Source organism: Sebastes fasciatus, chromosome 13, assembly GCF_043250625.1.
Source record: "Sebastes fasciatus isolate fSebFas1 chromosome 13, fSebFas1.pri, whole genome shotgun sequence".
NCBI lineage: Eukaryota > Metazoa > Chordata > Actinopteri > Perciformes > Sebastidae > Sebastes > Sebastes fasciatus.
The window spans coordinates 30955730-30978070 of NC_133807.1; the positions used below are offsets into that span (position 1 = coordinate 30955730).

The 22341-nt window shown below is 41.6% G+C and overlaps 1 protein-coding gene across 4 annotated transcripts in view; it reads left to right on the forward strand.

The window, feature by feature from the left end:
* The window catches only part of LOC141781253 (septin-9-like), a 154509-nt gene that overhangs the window by 16119 nt on the left and 116049 nt on the right, over positions 1-22341 (forward strand). Inside the window, exons 1-2 of one of the 4 annotated variants that reach the window (XM_074656856.1) lie at positions 5501-5604; positions 18047-18201. The exons of 1 other annotated variant lie outside the window; for it this stretch is intronic. In XM_074656856.1, coding sequence (XP_074512957.1) covers positions 18147-18201 — 55 coding nt within the window. In that variant the 5' untranslated portion in view covers positions 5501-5604; positions 18047-18146. Of the gene's footprint in view, positions 1-5448; positions 5605-18046; positions 18202-22341 lie in introns of those variants that run through there. 2 more of the 4 variants (XM_074656859.1, XM_074656858.1) reach the window with 2 other exon arrangements.

The window sequence follows — 22341 nt, forward strand, 5'->3', positions numbered from 1 at the left end:
AACTGTGTCGCGTATTTCTCTTCTTTTTGGGCTGCTGGTGCAACATTTCTGTTTTATTCAATGATAATATTTATGCAAGACTTTCTAAAATCATCTTTTTCTGTATTTTCTGATGTTTCCCTTCAGGGTTTTTAATGTGCAACTTCAAAACGTGCGTTAAAACAATTAGATTGTGTCATTTGTGCACTTTAGTGTTTGTGCATTCACATGCAAGTGTTTGTGTGTATGCATGTAGCTCATGCACAGTATTGGCATGCAGGATGAAGCTGTGGCTGTGGTTCACCACTGAGGCATCTTCTACCAGTGGGAAGAGCATCGCCTTCTGCAGCATCAGCACATAGAGAGGAGGGGAACTAAAGCACACACACACACACACACTAGGTTTGCACACACTGACTGTGGACTGTATACGAGGGACCAAGTGTCGTTCAGTGGCCTGAATTTGCAGCATGCTCGCTGTGGCTTGCAACATGAGATCATTTCCTTTTGTGCTCATTTTGACACATCTAACCATAATGCATGAGCATGCAGGAGGACTATAGGACAAGCACAAATGTATCTCCAATTTGCGGTTGACAATCACTTGTGAGATGGGATGCTGGCACCATTTGTGATCTGCTCGCAGCTGACAGGCGCTGAGACAGCAGACGCGTTCTGACAGTGCATGGTGGTGGTTGTGTGGGTTTCTGCGTATACTTACTGAGTATCTGGAGGTCATTAAATACAAAAAAAAAAACAGTGTGACCTCTGTGAGGTGTCTCCTGTCAAAATTAATCTCCTGCTGTTCAGACTTGTGGTAACAGCAGCTTTATTCCACATCTGCATTTATGACAAATGACAATAGAGGAGAATGGTCATCTCTCTCTTGTGGACAAACAGCGCATGCTCTGTCTGGAGAGAAAGCATCACGATAAAGGGTAACCTCGGTATTTTCGGCAGTGCTTCTGCAGCTGCTGCTGTCAGCCCTTTCTTTCTACATAGAGTTTGCCTTTCATAACGGCCATTTAATTTAATTATAAATGTCATTTATATTTATTTTAGACAGAAAAAGATTAAAAAGCGTGTGCACATTTGTAAATAATAGTAATAATCTACAATTAAAAAAACCCGTACTTTATTCATTCATGGAGCCGTGCAAGTCACTGCATTTTCTACAACACTGTCCTGTAAATATTTCAGAATAAAAGCCTCCTGATAACAAATGAAGGAATTCTGTCCACAGAAGGGATCTCACTGTTACCCTTTAATGCTAGCTTGCTATACTGGAGGGATTTTTATTGGCAATAGAATACATAAGAAATAATGGTTAACTTAACAAAAATATGGCGAATTTAATCTAAGACAAATAATAACCAACCAAAATAGCCAGCTCAAATTTTATGTGTATTTGACCTAGTGCCAAATCCTCCATTGCTTTGAGGATTACCCATAATCCTTTGCTATTCCTACTCAATGCCAGGCCCTCAGGAAGAGTGCCGGTTGTTGATGACAACTTTCGTAGTGGGCAAACGGCGGTACTACAACTTCGGTGTCTGTCACGTGATGCCATTGGGCTTTTTCCCATAGACTTGGGAAAGAGATGTCTGTAACTCAGCGGATTACTTTTTTTGAGGTGAATCAACTTCCCAGTGTGAGCACTTGAATATCCCTTATTTAAATCATTAGTTTCTAAAAGTTGTAAAACGCACTAAAGGCCGAATCCAGAGTTATTTTCCTTCCTCCGTTCATGGGAATGAGACGGAGGCGGAGTTAGCAAGCCGTGACGACAGCGTGACGGCTCAGACCGATCCATGTGACTGAGCGGACGCTACTGCGCCTGCTCCATGGGCCCAATGGATGCGGAAGATCGCCGGAAGATCCGGGTACTTTTCCACTTGGAAGTCGAGCCATTATGGCTTCATGCACCACTGAGCAACTTCCATAGAAATGAACGGGGCCCCGCCTCCAACGCTGTATCCAGTTCTCTTAATACATCCATGCTCAATGCAGGTACAAATCTACAACAGCAGGTGGCACAGTTGTCCCATTTAGGGGGATTTAACCTGAACCTTTTCAACTATGTTACACAGGCACCAAACAAGAAGAGGTTTTGAGAGCAAATGAGGACAGCAACGTCATAAATGTTCTGAGGACACAAGAGGAATTTGATTGTTAGATTTGAGCACGAGTACTTCCTACGACCCAGTCTAGACTATAGAACAGCTGTGAAATAAATTTGACCCAAAACAGGCGAATTTGGGTGTGTCCTTTTCAGGCAGGCACCCACTCACGTTGTCAGAGGGCTCAGGATCTGCCAAAATACCTACAGTATATATATGTTGTTGAGTTTCTGAGCTGCTCTGTGAACCAGGGTGACAGACAGGCAAGACGTGAGCAGATTCACACACACACACACACACAGAAGTATGCCGACAGACAGAGACACACACACATACACGGACGCAGATATGCATAAGCGGATATACACACGTACAGATTTTTGGGAAGTGCTTGAGGGTGAGGATAAGGCCCTGCTTGTCAGCAGACCTCCCTGGCGTTGATGCAGTCGCCACAGGGCGTGTGTGTGTGCATTTGGAGGGACATGCCCCGCACAAAACATCTGCCAACAGGGCAGATTTACGATTCGGCAGGCGGGTGTTTGGGAGGATACTGTACTGTAACCTCAACCCATGACACACACAAACACACACACACACAGGTCTATCCAACACTGTCCCTATTGTGGATCTGTGTGTAGTTAATTCCCATCTGGCAGTCAGCAGATCCTGCTGTATTGGACACACAACTAGCGAAATTTTTGAAATGATATCAAAATGATTCTAACAGCATCCATCGAGCTGTTCGTTACGCCCACTCTGCCGATGCAAAATGCAGTGATGTTAGCAGGTTACCAAAGTAAGTTAATCGAAGCTAATCAATAAGGTTATGAATAATGTGAGCACTAGCACAAGCTGAGTCAAAGTCGGATGTTTTGAAGGGGGGTTAATGTACTCCTGTGATCTGCAAAGTAGAATAACTGTTTTTGTGAATGGAGTCTGGTGGCTTTGAAGAGAGCGATATAACAGCGGGGTAGAGCGGCTGTGGACGGTAGCAGCAGAAAAACGTATTTTATCAGTCTAAGTGTACGCTATATTTAGAATATTTTCATGGCTTTACCTCAAAATGGCTCGCCATACACACCTCCTGCTACTATAGGTATGTCAACTGTGTGCTCTTTACTTATGGCATCAGAGTTGCATGTTTTGGCCATTTGGGGCCGCCAAGGCGCACATTTTCCTCATTTCATCACCCATCAAAATTAGCCAGCTGGCTTTCATGAAATAATTCATGCACATTTGACAAGAGACACTGAAGGCAAACATGAATACACAAACACATTGTATAACACAGTAGGGCTGCATGATTATGTCCAAAATGATAACCACGATTATTTTGCTCAATATTGAGATCACGATTTATTTATTACAATTACTAATTGATTTTAGGGACAAAATATAGAATACTGCTTTCTAGGGCTGGACCCAAATATTCAACTCTTCGGATATTCGTTCGTCGGGGAGGTAGGTTATTCATTGGGTTTTGTTTTTGCACGGAGACATCAGCCTCAAAACATCGCGGTTTGTGCTGAGAGGGCCCGCACAAATGATTTAGAGGTAGGGCTACAACGATTCCTTGAGTAACTCGCGTATTTTTATTACTAAAAATCATCATCGAAGCTTCGAGAGGAGACGCTGTGCGTGATCTGGCTGGCTGCTGTTAATTTAGGAAGCGCATGATTTGATATGCAGCAGAGTTTTCTATAAGCGAAGTATGCATTTTAAGCGTCAATATTGCAGTCAATCATGTTCATTTAAAGCTGAAGTTGGTGAGCTTGGAGCAAATATGATTAAAAAAAAATATTTTTGTAAAAAAATCATGTTCCTCTGTGTCCTCCGGTGCTCCTAACGGCAGCTGCAAGATTTCACAGACCGGAGGAAAACAAGCAGTAAGAGCTGATCTGAGGTCTGCTGTCCAGCTGCCGTCTATGAGAGCCGGCTGTCAATCACTCGCAAACTCCGACCAAACGGTTAAACTAGGCAGCGCTGATCAAATATGAATCAATATTATGTTACATTAATGCCCATTTCTCTCCTCAGATGTTTTCAGAATCATCTTGTAGCGCACGGTTTAGCTGGAAAATGAGAACGTTTGTGACGCCGCCGCCATTGTAAAATCTGTTGAAGGAACGCCAAGTTCTGGTCACATGACCGGAGCACAGCCAATAGGAATGCTCTCTCAATGAGATATTTTAAAGTCTGAAAACAGAGCCATGAGGAAGAGCAGAAGTCTAGTTTTCTCTCAGAACACTTGAATTACAATATGCTGAAAGATTATTATAGAATTTTTGCCCAATGATACCAAAAATCTACCGCCTACTGAAACTTTAAGCGTCAATATCGCAGTTAATCATTTTCATTTAATTGTGGGAATCCCAGATCGTGATTGCGATTAATATTTGATTACTTGTGCAGCCCTACAACAACACAGGTCACCGTGCAAAACACTCTGGAGCGCTTGTGTGTTGCACAAGATGTCAGACTGACATGTCTGGGTGTGTTTGATCTCTCTATCAGAGCTCAGACGCTTGCCATGTGACCTTTGACCCCCCTCCGGTGCAGTGAGGGAAGTGCCAAAGGTCAGAGGTCATCTGAGTTTCCTGAGATGGGTCTACACACCGAGCAGAGCGAGGGCTGGGGCTTCTCTAATCTTCATAACACACACAGACACTCACTACTCCGTCTCAAATATTCTGCCTCTCCTGTGTTAACCCTTGAAAACATTTCTGGGTGTTTTGATAGAGCCCCCCCCCCTTCTAGCTTCCACCCTGTATTGTTTTTGCATGTCAGTATTATTTCAACAGGCTATCATCCCTCCACACATTTACAAAGGCAGAGCCGTATCGGATTCATCATCATGAGGAAGTCTAGACGTGGTTCAGGGAATGTCTTTCAATCCAGCCTGACAAGATTGCTGTTGAAATGAATCAAGGCCACATGCACACACACACACACACACACACACACACACACACACACACACACACACACACACACACACAAACACACACACACACACAAGGAACTTTATAAGTAAGCTAGCGGAAGAGTTTACAAGTCCAGCGGGTTATTTTAGTCTGTAAGGAGCCTGTCCATGTCACATGGCGGAGCTAATGGTTTCTATTTTCATGACACAATGCTGCTTCAGTCTTTTGGTCTCATCAGAGGAAAGAGAGGGTAAGAAAGAGAGAGAGAGAGAGAGAGCTGTGAACGCAACATATGATAAGCACATGGCGATGTCGTAATTCTGAATTCATTAGCAAGACACACTGAAGGAATCAAACTGGGGAGAGGGAGGGAGGGAGAACAGAGAGCCCGAAAGGAAAGAGAGAGTAAGAAGAGGAGGAAGAGGAACAGAGGGAGGGAGGGAGGGAGAGAGAAAGGGAAGTCCAAAAAAAGACAGGGAGAGAGAGAGAGAGAGGGGGAGAAAGAGAGTGGAGTCAAAGAGCAGACACTACATGTGGCTGTGGAGGGAGTGATCTGGTTATGGAGGGGGACAAATTCTCAGGTAAGAGTCCCGAAACACTCAGATGCTTGAATGGAAGTTTAAGGTCCTTCAATCAGCGTTTTTTTTTTTACTGTGATCGGGTGTCTATTCTGTAAGAGCCTGCCTCTATTTTCCCCTCTATGGTATTTTCCACTCTCTCATTCTGTCCTGTTTGCTGACTGCATGTTTTCTTTGGGGTTTGGAGCTGGAGCTGTGCAGCCTGGTTGTGTAGCAGCGGAGCAGATCTGTCTTTATCTGTTCTGTTTGTTCTGTCTGTCTCTGTTTATTACCCACTATCTCCACCACCCCGTCCTCTGTCCCATTGTTTCCAGTTAAATGTTTTTGTCTTTACAGGTTGTCGCCACCTCTTTTCCATTCCCATTCCCGTCCCTGTCTGCCTGTCTTTACACATTTTCTTTTCACATTCATTCCCCGAAAAACTTTGTGAAGAGCTGATTTTAAAAAGCAAAGCACTTATTTCTTAGACATTTCTCTCTCTCTCTCTCTCTCTCTCTCTCTCTTTTCTCCATCTGCATTCTCCCATTCTTCTTTGGTGTGAAAACAGGAAAGAGCTGTGTTTGAACAGTACTACTCTTGTCCCTTGTGGCTCTGATCCCGAGTCGGCCATCAGTCAGTCCCTTTCTTTTAGCCAACAAGAGAGAGAAAAAGCTCTGCTTCAGTCCACCAGTAAAATAAAAATCCTTACTTTATCCTTGTTTTCCATCGTTGGATGCTGTAAACAAATATGCATATTGAATTAATAAGAGTGTGTGTCGTACAGTATGCTAAAGTCATTAGTGAGCCAAAGCTGTCTGCTGCTTCTTAATGGTATTTTTATGAGCGTTAGCATGTGTTGTTAAAAAGCTCTTTGGCTTGAAAAAAAAAGAAACCCCAGTGGAAACGGTGAAGCGGCTGCAGCAGCAGCAGCAGCATGTGCTTGTGTGTGTGTTTTTGTGGCCTAGCATAGCTTGTAGCACCTCCTTCAGTGTGTGAAATCTGGATGTAGGTGAGATCATTGACAAGTGTGTGATGGAGGTATCACCCTCCCTCCTCTCCTCTCCTCTCCTCGCTCTCTCTCGTTGTGGCCTCTTGTCTCCAGGTGCTTCCTCCAGGGAGCTGTATCGTCTTCAGCAGGACATAGCGAATGTTTACTCGAGTATTCATGCATTCATACTGTCAAGTGTGTAGTGAGTGTATGTGTGTGTGCTTTTGGGTCAGTACGATGTTATGCACACAAATAAGAGCTGTGATTGGGCCCCAAACAGCTTTACCTCACCGTCAGACAGCCCTTTTCAACAGGGAACCTGAAGACGTTTTATGGCTGTCTTCAAAGCCACCAGACTCCATTCACAACAACGGTCATTTTTATCTCACAGAGCACAAGAGTCGCTGGTCTACCGCTGCATCGATCGGTTTAGTTTGTGTGTTATTGTTTGGCTTTCTGATCCGAACTAACTTAACCAAAAATTAAATAACAATCAGGTCAGGAGGTATGTCTGTTTGTGTGTTGTGTGTACAGCTCGTGGCAAAGTAGAGTCATTCAATCACTTGTGGTTTATTAGCTTCTACTGGCTCACATGTCATCATCATGACCAATTCAATTCACTTCTTCTCGCTAATGTTCCTCCCGCCGTGGTGTGGATGCTGCAAGGCTCCCCTTTGTTTCCTGTGTTTTCTTCCCACATGAATCAACAGTGATGACGCTCTCAACGGAAACTGTCCATCAGCCACACAGAGAGAGAGACTGAGACTGGCGTGTATAAAAAGGAGGGCTGATGGGTTTGTTCCAGTAAACAGCGAGGTCATCTGATGATGCTTCATGACACAGTCAGCTCGGACTCATGACTTACAGAGGAGCAGCCTCGGCTATAGCTTAGCTGACCCTCATACCAAGCTTTCAAAGAATTCAGTGACAGACGTCTTAAATCTGTGCTGAGAGTTGTCTTTTTTATATGTAATATACGCTCCCCCCACCAGGTGGAGGTGCTGAGTTGAGTAATCCAAAATACTTTTTTATGTCTCTCTCTCTCTCTCTCACACACTTGTGAACAGTCACACAAGACAACAAGTATAGTTTTCTGTGTTGTTTTCTTTGCCACAGCCTACATGTTTTAAATATCACCCTCTATAGGTTTACAGAGAACTCGTATTAAAGCTGCAGTGGGTAGAAATTATTATTTAAAAAAAGTTTTTTTTATAAAACGGTCACTATATCCTGACAGTAGTGCATCAAAAATCAAGTGCCTCTGTGTCCTCCGGTGCTCCTAACGGCATCTACAAGATTTCACAGACCGGAGGAAAACAACCAATCAGAGCCGAGCTGGAGCCTTGCTGTCTCTGAGCAGCTGTCAATCACTCGCGGACTCCGATCAAACTAGGCAGCGCTGATCAAATATGAATCAATATTCTGTTACTGTAATGCCTATTTCTCTCCTCAAATGTTTTCAGAAACATCTTGTAGTGTACTGTTTAGCTGTAAAATGAGAAAGTTTGTGACCCCGCAGCCATGTTGAGATCAAGTTGAGGAAATACCAAGCACCGCCCACCAGCTGGTGCACAGCCAATAGGAACACTCTCTCTCTGAAATGACCTGTGATTGGCCAAAGTCTCCCGTCACGGGCTCGATTTTTTTAAAGCCTGAAAACAGAGCCATGAGGAGGAGCAGAAGTCTCTCAGAACACTTGAATTACAATATGCTGAAAGGTTATCTGCCTACTGCAGGTTTAAAGCTTCAGTAGGCAACAAGTTTTTGGCATCAGAGGCACATGATTTTTTTCAGATTATTTGCCTCATGCACTACTGTCAGGATATAGTGACCGTTTTATAAAAATAACTTCTTTTAATAATCACATTTGCTCCGTTTCTACCCACTGCAGCTTTAAAGGAAACCGTGGCCACGTTGCTACACGACTAGTGTTGTTGGGTGAGTTGCCGTGGCAACGTGCTGAGCAGAACAATATGTGAGAGTGCAGCGGGAGCGAGAAAAATGGCGATCACAATGCTGGCTTGTTGACGTACTAAACAGTGTTATTAGCCTGGTGGAGGGATGGAGCGGAGGTGGAGAGAGAGAGAGAGAGAGAGATAGAGAGAGAGTCATCTGTGATGGAGGACAGCTGCTCTCTCTATTTACCAAGCCATCCCATGTGTGAGGGAACACACACACACACACGTAGGCAGCAGCATGTGTGCAGACAGTCGATACACTCACACACATACATTGAGGGGGGTGTGCCAGCGTGTGTGTGTGTGTGTGTGTGTGTGTGTGCGTGTGTGTGTGTGTGTGTGTGTATGTGTGTGTGTGTGTGTGTGTGTGTGTGTGTGTGTGTGTGTGTGTGTGTGTGTGTGTGTGTGTGTGTGTGTGCGTTTCCAACAGGTGCTGTATTTGATTAAAGTTAGCAGAGCCTGGCTCGGTGCTGCTGTTTAACATTTGGTTAAGAGCAGCTGCTGTCACTACAGCTGTGCATGTACTTTAGTTTAGAGGGAGATGCTTCACCATGTGGGCTCTGGGGCCGCACGAGGGGTTTTCATGTGTGCCTCGGTAATGTTGTGAAACTGTCTGACCTGTTGCCCCGTATGTATCTTTATGACATTTTTATAGTTCCCCAAATAATGCCACTCGATTTGACTGTTATCAGGCCATTAAATAGGCGTTATCAGTCGCTATAAGCACCATAGATGTGGATCATTAGGGGCCTACTATGCCTACTATGTTGTAAAAGTGAAAGTGAAACTTAAATGCAACACGTTCTAACATGTAAAACTGAATGAAACGTCACTTTATAAAACACAAAACAAAAAGGCTTCTTTATGTTTAGACAACAAAACTACAACTTCTTTATGTTTAGGCAATAAAACTACAACTTCTTTAGGTTTAGTCACCAAAACTACAACTTCTTTAGGTTTAGGCAACAAAACTACAACTTCTTCATGTTTAGACAACAAAACTACAACTTCTTTATATTTAGACAACAAAACTACAACTTCTTCATGTTTAGGCAACAAAACTACAACTTCTTTAGGTTTAGACAACAAAACTACAACTTCTTTATATTTAGACAACAAAACTACAACTTCTTCATGTTTAGGCAACAAAACTACAACTTCTTTATATTTAGACAACAAAACTACAACTTCTTCATGTTTAGGCAACAAAACTACAACTTCTTTAGGTTTAGGCAACAAAACTACAACTTCTTCATGTTTAGGCAACAAAACTACAACTTCTTTATATTTAGACAACAAAACTACAACTTCTTCATGTTTAGGCAACAAAACTACAACTTCTTTATATTTAGACAACAAAACTACAACTTCTTTAGGTTTAGGCAACAAAACTACAACTTCTTCATGTTTAGACAACAAAACTACAACTTCTTTATATTTAGACAACAAAACTACAACTTCTTTAGGTTTAGACAACAAAACTACAACTTCTTTATATTTAGACAACAAAACTACAACTTCTTCATGTTTAGGCAACAAAACTACAACTTCTTTATATTTAGACAACAAAACTACAACTTCTTCATGTTTAGGCAACAAAACTACAACTTCTTTATATTTAGGCAACAAAACTACAACTTCTTTAGGTTTAGGCAACAAAACTACAACTTCTTCATGTTTAGGCAACAAAACTACAACTTCTTTATATTTAGACAACAAAACTACAACTTCTTCATGTTTAGGCAACAAAACTACAACTTCTTTATATTTAGACAACAAAACTACAACTTCTTTAGGTTTAGGCAACAAAACTACAACTTCTTCATGTTTAGGCAACAAAACTACAACTTCTTTATATTTAGACAACAAAACTACAACTTCTTTAGGTTTAGGCAACAAAACTACAACTTCTTCATGTTTAGACAACAAAACTACAACTTCTTTATATTTAGACAACAAAACTACAACTTCTTCATGTTTAGGCAACAAAACTACAACTTCTTTATGTTTAGGCAACAAAACTACAACTTCTTTAGGTTTAGTCACCAAAACTACAACTTCTTTAGGTTTAGGCAACAAAACTACAACTTCTTCATGTTTAGACAACAAAACTACAACTTCTTTATATTTAGACAACAAAACTACAACTTCTTTATGTTTAGGCAATAAAACTACAACTTCTTTAGGTTTAGACACCAAAACTACAACTTCTTTAGGTTTAGGCAACAAAACTACAACTTCTTCATGTTTAGACAACAAAACTACAACTTCTTTATATTTAGACAACAAAACTACAACTTCTTCATGTTTAGGCAACAAAACTACAACTTCTTTATATTTAGGCAACAAAACTACAACTTCTTTAGGTTTAGGCAACAAAACTACAACTTCTTCATGTTTAGGCAACAAAACTACAACTTCTTTATATTTAGACAACAAAACTACAACTTCTTCATGTTTAGGCAACAAAACTACAACTTCTTTATATTTAGACAACAAAACTACAACTTCTTTAGGTTTAGGCAACAAAACTACAACTTCTTCATGTTTAGGCAACAAAACTACAACTTCTTTAGGTTTAGGCAACAAAACTACAACTTCTTCATGTTTAGACAACAAAACTACAACTTCTTTATATTTAGACAACAAAACTACAACTTCTTCATGTTTAGGCAACAAAACTACAACTTCTTTATGTTTAGGCAACAAAACTACAACTTCTTTAGGTTTAGTCACCAAAACTACAACTTCTTTAGGTTTAGGCAACAAAACTACAACTTCTTCATGTTTAGACAACAAAACTACAACTTCTTTATATTTAGACAACAAAACTACAACTTCTTTATGTTTAGGCAATAAAACTACAACTTCTTTAGGTTTAGACACCAAAACTACAACTTCTTTAGGTTTAGGCAACAAAACTACAACTTCTTCATGTTTAGACAACAAAACTACAACTTCTTTATATTTAGACAACAAAACTACAACTTCTTTAGGTTTAAACAACAAAACTACAATGTCTTTAGGTTTAGGTAATAAAACTACAACTTCTTTCGATTTCTTTACGCAAAAAAAACCATTTCAGTTTAGGGAAAAACATCATGTTTCGGGTTAAAATAACTACAAACACAAAGACAACTACACATTTTTGGTTTCAGACAGGATGCGAACTCCAGTCTCCTGGATGAAAACTCTGTGTTTTACAGTCGTTAGAGGTCGCTGTTGTGTTCTTATATACCTTTTTTTGTGATCTACGATGTGAATAGATGATAAAACCTACTAGTATGTGTAGTAGGCCCCTACTGACTCACATCTATGGGGCTTATAGTGACTGATAACGCCTATTTAATGGCCTGTTAACAGTCTAATCGGCTGATAATGCAGACTCTTCTGACACTACTGTATGTGTACACTGATGAGCTTCAGCTGTGCATGTTCAGTGCGTTTAGCTGAGAGCACAGTACTCTTACTGTTACTGTACTGTACTGTACTGTACTGAAAGCCAGGCACTTTTCTGTTTACACTACCAGTGCTGCTGATTCCATTAGTCATGCTAGCGCTGCTCTCCTTCTGCGTCTCTCTGTTTCTTTCTTTCTCAAATCTTCCTGCTTCCTAGTTTCCATTAACGCCACCGGAGGTTGTCTCTGTGCCTGGAGAGAGACCTGGCACACCTTTCCCCTCTTCTCTCCCCCGTTTAGTCCATCTATCCCTCCTCCCTCCTTCTCCCCTCTGAGCCAGGTAAAGCTTCTTATTATGAGGGTTGCCATGTAAACAGAGCTGCGGTAACTAGCCAGTCACATCCAAAATATACACACACACACACACACGTACAAATGAACACACACACGATCAATGCAAGCAATGCACACACTTGCCGACATGCACAGATTTTTACCTCTTCCAGATGGCTTATTTGATTCAGCCTGACTCATGGGTGAGCTGTCTGCATCGAGGCCAACAAAGCTTTTGTTGTTGTTTTAGGATGAACTCAGCAGGAAGCTGAGGTTTCCTCTGTAGCTGATACTGGTAATGTTTAAAATAACAATGACGGTCTAAACCCGACATGACCTGAGATGGGTCATTATTGACACTATGACACTAGTCATACTTGCATTTCCTGTAACACACAATTTTCAACAAGATATAATATGACTAAATTGTTTATTTTCTTCACAATAACATACATTTTTTATAAACGTGTTATCTATATAGGTGCTTTAATTTAATAGATTAGTATTGGCACAATTATTAACCCCAACTGACATGGACTCATGATCCCTTCTTGTTTGTCTATATGCGTTACATTAACGCACATCTTTGGTGTTATATCTATGAACATTTCTGCACAAAACTACCCCTTCAAAAAACTGCACAGCTCTTTCATTTTAATTCAGATATTATACATATTTTATAGTATTTTTTCATATTTTCATTAAAATTTTCTTATATCTACCTTTCATTTTAATTCAAATATTGTACATATTTTTTAAGTATGTGTTCATATTTTCATTGCAATTTTCTTCTACTCAGCCTTCCTTTTATTTCAGATATTGTACATATTATTTTATAGTATTTTTGTATTTTTATTGTAATTTTCTTCTACTCAGCTTTCATTTTAATTCAGATATTATACATGTTTTTTTTTTTGTATTTTTTCATATTTTCATTGCAATTTTCTTCTATCGAGCCTTTAATTTTAATTCAGATGTTATACATATTTTTTAAGTATTTTTGTATTTTTATTTTAATTTTCTTTAATTTTATATTTATGTGTCTTGATGATTCTGATTCTTAGTTCTTCCACTATGTTTTCCCCCTTTCTATCTGCCACTTAACTGGTGATGGTAACTGATTTATTACATCTGCAGTGGCAGATGTGGTTAGATTTTTTCAGTGAGTCAGAATCTGGTATTTCAAGAAGTTATAAGAAGAAGTAGCAGCTGTAGTCATGAATAAAAGAGTTCAGGTGTGTCCCAGCATCCCACTGCCCAGTGTGGGTTTGGTTACCGTTGAATCGTTTCTTGGAGCTGCAGCTCAGATTCCAGAGATCGCAGGACGTCCGTCCACAGACCGGACCACAGGGGAGGGTGCAGCCTGGCGCTGAGGCATGTGGACCTGTTGCTGTTTTTGTGTGTGTGTGTGTGTTTATATATCACTGACATTCGCAACCTGCTGTTGCCCTGGCATTGCCCTAGCAACTGCCACGCCGGCTTGGCATCCGTTTATAGAAGTTATCCTCTCCTCCTCCCACTCTGCTCCTCTCATTTTTCAGCTTCTCATGAGGGCAGGACCCACTTTAGCATGCTGGTGGTGGTGGTGGTCTGGGTTTCTTTAAGCAGTAGGCGGCTGTCTCTGTCTCTCTTCATCTGTGTGCTGCAGTGCAACATAACACCAGCAGCTGCCTATTCAAATACATTACAATACACTAATGTACAGGAGGCCTGAGGCCCCAACAGATTCATTAATCAGGACTTTTTTTTCCTCCAAACTGGGGGCGTGCCAACCGTTATCTACTGTAGGTAATACACTGACTATGTATAATACAACGCCACTTCAAAACACCCGAACTGTCCCTTTAAGTTTCCCAGAGAGAAGAGTCAGTGTTGTGGAATTCACACCATAAGATATTAGCACTGACACGGAATCAACATGACCTTGTATAACCTTTCACAGTCATGCAAACATTTAGGCCATTACATACCATATCCATGGCTGTAAATGGCTGATTAAAACTGTTTCTTAGAGCAGTGCTTTGCATACTGCATCACTATGACTGCTCCGATATGGATGAAGTTCTTTACAGATCAGGGCGAAAAACATTGTGTGACAGTTGCTACAGCAGATTGAATTAGCGCTGCCTGTCTGGGCTTGCAAGGATATGCAGTGGAAGGAAGTGCGTTTTTCTATGTGTGTGTGTGTGTGTTTGTGTTTCAGTGAGTGCAGGGCTGAGGTCATGCATGTGTTGCTTACTGAAGTGTGTGTGTGCATGTGTTTATAAGACTTTCTTGTGACTTTTTTTCGACATACTATTTTGTTATTTTTTATGATTTTTTTTTCGACATACTACATTATAACTTTTTTATGATTTCTTTTTTGACATACTATACTATGACATTTTTATGATTTTTTTTCGACATACTATATTATGACTTTTTATGATTTTTTTTTCAACATACTATATTATGACTTTTTATAAAAAAAATTCGACATACTATACTATGACATTTTTATGATTTTTTTTTACATACTATTTTATGACTTTTTTATAATTCTTTTTCAACATACTATGACTTTTTTTATGACTTCTTTTGATTTAGTTGTCTGTGTGTGTGCACATGCATCTTAGTGTGAATATGTGTGTGTACCAGGGAGTGGAGGAATCTGACACAGTGTGTGGGTTGAGGGTGTGTCCAGTGCAAGATTCTCCCCATGTCTCCATCTTTATCTATTTCCAGATCACATTACTGTATGCTGGTAGACACTGACGACACAATGTTGCCCATAGCAACAGGTTTTTATTTATAGGAGCAACACTGACCCCTGCTGGAGAAGATGACACAGTGTCGTGTTGGGTTCATACCTCGAGGAAACAAGTCTGCTCTGTGTTCCTGGCTTTTAAAATCTCCTGTCACATGTCATCCAGGAATATTTAGTGTTGATTAGAGAGTTTTCTCGCTCATATTGTGGGTTACGTAGTCTGCACGGTTCAATTGCAGAGGGAAATGTGGTGTAATATTTAGCTCAGATTGCAGGTTTTGGTACAGTAAAGCCTCGTATTTGTTTTTTGAAAGCTGTGTTAGTGCACCAGCGCACATCTGTGTTTATGATCGGTAAACATGCCTAAATCAACAGAAAAAGAAAACTTTTATTCCAATGTAAGCAACAAATTGGAGGTATGCAAACACTTTATGATATATCAAACATGGGATTTTTTTTTCTGTCCCTTTAAAGACGGAAAAATGTATTACAGCTCAAATCCAAATTATTTTCAATATCTCTCAACTTCCTATCATCTCTATGTATCTATGTATCTTCTCCTCTGTTGTTGTCTCTCAGAGCTGCCCTTATTTTGGAAGCAGTTTGAAAAGAGAGAGTCTCCTAACACACACACTACTGTTAGTGTGTAATGTCCGCTCACTACTAAATGGTTCATTTTTGGCGAGGAGGCCAGCACCAGTGGTTCAGCGCTATCGGCCTGTGGCTGGTAAAAGTTGAATATGCTTTTTTCTTTGTTGCCTCGGGGCAACTTCTCGCTGTCTGTCGGACTGCTGGGTAACTCCAGTTTCTCAGAGAGTGAGAATGGAAGTGACTTTACTCCAACGGTTACTGTTGAGGCAGTGTTTTTTATGTTTTGGTCAGAATAGATTTGGAAACAAGAAGTGCTTGTGCATCATCGTCTTTACCAAGACAATCCAGAGGACAACTACACACATCCAGACACAGAAACATACACAAATACAAACTAGGGCCGTCAATCGATTAGAATTTTTAATTGTGATTAATCGCATGATTGTCTATAGTGTAAATGTACCTTAAAGTGAGATTTGTCAAGTATTTAATCCTCTTATCAACATGGGAGTGGGCAAATATGCTGCTTTATGCAAATGTATGGATATATTTATTATTGGAAATCAATTAACAACACAAACAATGACAGATATTGTCCAGAAACCCTCACAGGTACTGCATTTAGTATAAAACAATATGCTCCAATCATAACATGGCAAACTGCAGCCCAACAGGCAACAACAGCTGTCAGTGTGTCAGTGTGCTGACTTGACTATGACTTGCCCCAAACTGCATGTGATTATCATAAAGTGGGCATGTCTGTAAAGGGGAGACTCGTGGGTACCCATAGAACCCATTTACATTCACTGATCTAGAGGTCAGAGGTCAAGGGACCTCTTTAAAAATGGCCATGACAGTTTTTCTTCGTCAAAATTTTGCTCTAGGTTTAAAACTGAGCCCGTTACAACCTAAAAAATCGCAAGTTGTGTTAATGCGTTAAAGAAATGAATGGCGTTAAAATGAATATGCGTTAACGTGTTATTATCGCGCTAACTTTGACAGCCCTAATACAAACACACACACATACCCCCCCAACTGCTACATCCTTCCTACTTCTTTCTCCCAAGCACATACATACACGCTGACCAACGCCCCTGTCCTCCGTCCCTCCTCCGTCCCTCCTCCGTCCCTCCTCCGTCCTCCACACACAGAGGCTCATTCACATGGTCATTAAGTCATTAGGCTACTTATTTATTGATGTCTGCCTCCAGAGCGACTGAGCATGTCAGACGATCTACTAACCGCCTGCGTGAGCCTGTCCTGATCATATTAGTCCATATAGTGTGATTCTGTCTCTACTCTGGATTTATTTATCTATCTACTGTGACTTCTCACTCCGTCCACTATACGGTAAGAATGAATGGTGACTTTAAAGCTTCAGTAGGCAAAACATTTTGGCATCATTAGACAAAAAACTAGACTTCTGCACCTCCTCATGGCTCTGTTTTCAGACTTTAAAAAATCTGACGGGAGACTTTGACCAATCACAGGTCATTTCAGAGAGAGAGCGTTCCTATTGGCTGTGCTCCAGCTGGTGGGCGGTGCTTGGTATTTTCTCTAACTTGATCTGAACATGGCAGCCGGGTCACAAACTTTCTAATTTTCCAGCTAAACAGTACACTACAAGATGTTTCTGAGAACATTTGAGGAGAGAAATAGGCATTACAGTAACAGAATATTGAGTCATATTTGATCAGCGCTGCCTAGTTTGACCGTTTGATCGGAGTTTGCGAGTGATTGACAGCTGCTCAGAGACGGCAAGGCTCCAGCTCGGCTCTGATTGGTCGGTGAAATCTTGCAGATGCCGTTAGGAGCACTGGAGGACACGAGAGGAACATGAGTTTTTTTCACCGGCCTCATGCACTACTGTCAGGATATAGTGACCGTTTTATAAAAATAACTTTTTTAAAATCATATTTGCTCCGTTTCTACCCACTGCAGCTTTTAAGTAAGTGCTCTTTTGTGCTGTTAGGATGCTGGTGTTGCCAGAATCAATCTCAGCAGTAGCCATCTGTGTGTTAGTCATGTGATCGAGCCTCCAGGAAGTGAATGTAGCATGTGTAAAATTTGTCCAGCCCAGTCAAAAATGAGAGCTTTCACAGAAAGGAGCCAGTCTGAAGGGGAGGGAGGTATGGAGGGAAGGAGAGAAGGGGGGAGGGAGGGAAGACTGTGAGAGAGAGAGAGGGAAGGAGAAGGAGAGAGAGAGAGAGAGAGAGAGGGAGGGTGGGGGGTTGTCATCGCTGGCTCATTCCAAACTCTGGAAGTTGAGAAGGAGGAGAAGAAGAAAAATAAGTTGCTGCTTTAAGAAAGAGAGCAGAGATAGAGAGAGAGAGAGAGCGAGAGAGAGAGAGAGAGGAGGTTTGGATCAGTGAGTTGCTCAACTCTTCTTTTTTTTTCTCCCCCTCCCCTCTTCTCTCTTGCACGGGCTCCTAATTTGGGATTTGTTTAAAAGCGGGACTGCGCCTCTGGAAGACTTTTCCTTGCTGGGGAAAGGGAACCCTGCTCCCTCTCTCGCGTTATTCACACCCGCACATACGCACTTGCTCCCCAAAATGTCTGATTCCACTGTCAACGCTCACTTGGAAGGGATCATATCAGACTTTGAAGGTTAGTTTCTCTGCTGCTCCACCTCTTTTCTTCTTCTTCTTCTTCTTCTCCTTCTTCTTCTTGTCACTCCCCGTGGAGCGAGGGGCTCTTTAACCCTGCCGTGAGGACACTATAGATGGTTTCCACATGTTTGATTGGCACCGAGCGGATCTAGGGGAGAGAAAACGGAGAGTGTGAAGGGTTTCGTTGACGTCTGCGGTGAGCTGCTGTGTTTTGAAAGGGAAATCGTGCTAAAAATGTTTTTTACAGCTCTTTAACTTTTGTGGAGTTTGTTGTGAGATGTGAGAAGAAAGTGTGGAACTGATTTAGCCTCTCTTAAGGGCAACCTGCATGACAGAGAGGCCATGTAGAGCTCTCAGGAGACAGCAACTGACCATACAGCTGTGAGGGGAACACCTGGCACACCTCCCCCCCTCTTCCTTTTCATCCACAGATTCCCCCCTGTCATCCCTCTCCTCCCACTCTTCCTCCTCCTCCTCTTCCTCCTCCTCCTCCTCCTCCTCCACCTCTTCGTCCAACGGCTGTGCTTCCCCCTTTTTCCTCTCTCAGCAGCTCGTCCGTCCTCAGCCCCCTCTCCCCTCGGCCTGGATGCGAGGAGGGATGGGGGGTTGACAGGCCAACACTTCTCCCCCCAACCTGTCCTGTCTATCCGACTATCTGTCTCCTGTCTCTCACAAACACATAGCCATTAGGAACGCATCCGCACTTGTCCGGAGCTGCTCCTCTGTCAACACCAGTTTGCTCGTGGTATGTATTGTGAATCTCTTTCTGCCTCTGTCCTTATAGGTCTTTAAACCACCGGCTTACACAGTGCAACCGAGCAGAAAGATAAGTGGCGTTCCGAAAGGAGAGTCATCAGGGGCGAAAAAAGTGGCTCGAAGTCACGCTTTTAGACAGCCCTCCCTCGCTCATGTGTAACACCGACATAATGGACCACTGTTGTGATTGTCAGCGGTGTGTGTTGCTCCTGGTTGGGCTGAGTGGGTGGTAATACCTTTGTGTCACCACCATGCACCGTGATGTATGGGCCACAGCGTGGCACAGTGTGAGCCAACACGTCGATAAGAATCAGGGCTGGAAAGTGAATTAATTTAAAGAGGACCTATTGTGCTTTTTCCCCTTTTCCTTTAGTGTGTTGTATAGTTGTTTTTGTGCATGTAAAAGCTCTGCAAAGTTACAAAACCCAAAGTCCACGCCAAAGGGAGTCAAGCCTGGTGCTTCACCTGGACAGACATCTCTACAACTGTTCATTGAGAGACCACAGGGAGAGTCACATGACCACAGGGACAGTCACATGACATTAACTACTTGGAGAGAAACAGGCAACTCACTGGAGAAAGAAGAGGCTTTCTGCTGCAGGCTGTGAAAGAATCTGAGAGATCGTTTTGTAAAAGCTAAAAAAAAAAGGTCTCATGGAAAGAGTGGCGACCCGAGGGGAAGCACCGAGAGACGGAAAGATATTTAGACTTGGAGTTAAGTGACTAATAATTACAGTACACAAATGAGATGTTTGGGGGTATGTACGTTGGAGTTTACAACTGTTGCCAGACAGCCTACTTTCCTCTCTGGTAACACTCGTTGACTTCTTGCTTATCCACAGAATATTTTGTTTGTACGCCTCCTGGCGGTTGGAGCATATTGCAACACGCAACACGCAACACGTCTCTGTGCATGCTCGTAGTGCGAGCGCCATCTACGAAGGCCCTTGCACCACGGCGTCTCGCTCGAGTATAAACAAAGCTTTACTCTCCCCCACAGAAACACTGCTCCTGAACTGCCTGAAACGCCTCGCTTGAAGTCCCGCCTTTTCCTCCGTAACGTGGTGATGTCACCAAGTAACACATTTGCATAATACCTGCCTATAGCGGCTAGTTTGGCTCGCCCTCAAACAAAGTTAGTTAAAGCGGAGCTGGAGAGGAGTCCGAGGGGTTTGGTTCGGTTGACCAATCACATGAGAAGAATGAAGCGTTTTTTGAACATGAAAGTATGTAAACATGTTCTAGTAGAAATCCAAAATACAAGCATGCACCTGAAAATTAGCATAATATGTAGGTCCTCTATAAAGTTCTTGCGTGCTTTTTATTTGAACACATTTTAAAATCAAAAAACTTCACTTGCACAAGATTAGACATTATAAAATATTTAATTAAATTACTTTGGAAAAGGCGATAATCACAGGGCATTCTGCAGTCGAGAGGAGCTCCAGTCATTGTTGCTCATATAAGTCTGTAAAAAGCATTGATATAAATAAACTCACTCATATGAACATGGTTACTATAATGATGCCACATCGGCCTTTTCACTGTGTCCATATTATAATCACGTAAACATCACTCAGAGACGTCCTCCCAAAAAACAGTTTGTACTTTTTAGTCAACTAGCTTTTATGACAGCTCATCTTAAATTTAAGATTATGTAACTTTGGGAAGAAGAAATAACAGTTTTCCTCTCACGAATGAGACATTAAATTCAGAAGCAATAAAACACTCAGTGGTTTTTATTACAGCCTTACTTGGTCTGGTATGACTAGTAGCTTATGGCGGCTGATGTTAGCAAACTTTGGACTGATGTTGCTGTTTATAGTGGAAATGACTGAGTCAGTAATGACTCTCTATTTATTTGAAATGAATTGTGAAAGTGTATAAGGGTTTAGAACATGATGATAGAAGTATATGATGGTCATCCCCATGCTCTATTATGTCTCATAAGTTGTTGCAGCAGTTTTTGGGTTGATACCATTTGTTACACAGATTTGGTGCTAAATTTAACCATTTTTTCCCACTGGAGAATTGATAAAAATGATCAATAATCCATCCAAAGTACCACATTAAGACACCAAGACCTTGAGGAACACCATAGAAAAAGACATGCTGTGATTTGGGATCAAAAACTTTTGACATTTGGAGATTTCTGCAAGAATTGTATTTTTTCGGCGATTGGATGGCGAGCACTTCTGTTGTGTAAAACTGCTCAGAAACCCCCTTATTGTCAATCTAGCTAGGAAAAGCCATCCATCATCTGAATACTCTAGGTCTGTAGTTTGTGGCTGTATAGTTTCATGAGGCTGTGATTATCCTAGAGGTCACCACAGGTCATTTTATACAGGGAGGTCAAGTTTAAAAAAAATGGTCTCACTACAATGAAATGTCTCCTATGGGGACTAACATCATCACACATGAATACAGTTCGGCTCATTGGATCCACAAGAGTCTCTTTAAAGCATGTGATTATCATAAAGTGGGCATGTCTGTAAAGGGGAGACTCATGGGTACCCATAGAACCCATTTTCATTCACATATCTAGAGGTCAGAGGTCAAGGGACCCCTTTGGAAATGACCATGCCAGTTTTTCCTCACCAAAATTGAGCGTAAGTTTGGAGCCTTATTTAGCCTCCTTCCCGAGAAGCCACCATGACATGGTTGATACCGATGGAAACCTCAGGTTTTCAAGTTTCATATGATTACTTGCATATATAAGTGCACGGTGTGAATATTTTCTAATGAATCTCCCACACTATAGAGCATCGATATGCTGACAAACCTCACTGCTCACAGATATGTCTGTCATCTGATTACATCTCGATGAGTTATTTGAGTGTTGTGAATGGAGTGCGTGCTTTAGAGCTCTTAACAAGCACCACAGGAAACACTGATGACGCTCATTTGTGCGAGCCACTGTAATCTATTAATTTGTGAATGAACGTCGGATGTTTTTTCATGTGACTATTTGCCATGTCACTGTGATTCACTCTGTCATGCTCTTTATCTGATGACGCCAGTGAGAGGCGGAGAGAGACAGAGGACAGGATTTTCTTTGCCCGTGAGGCTGATGACCTCAGCTGTGACTTCAACCTCACAGACTGACACAGATCATTGACCGGGCCACTGGGCTTTTTCCGCTCAGCAGAACGAACACACAATCATACTGTGTCACTTTTTACAGCTAAAAGAGCTCTATTGTCTTGTGTTTCCCACCCAAATGAAATATTAAACATTAAGTCAAGCAACGGTATACCCGAACACCGCCACTGCTACTCGTCTCTTTTCTTTCATTTGGTTTCCTCTCTTTCTCTCTGTATCCCTCGGCTGTATGTTAAGGGCATTCACTGGTCCAGTGAGAGGAAATTCCACAGGAGTAGAT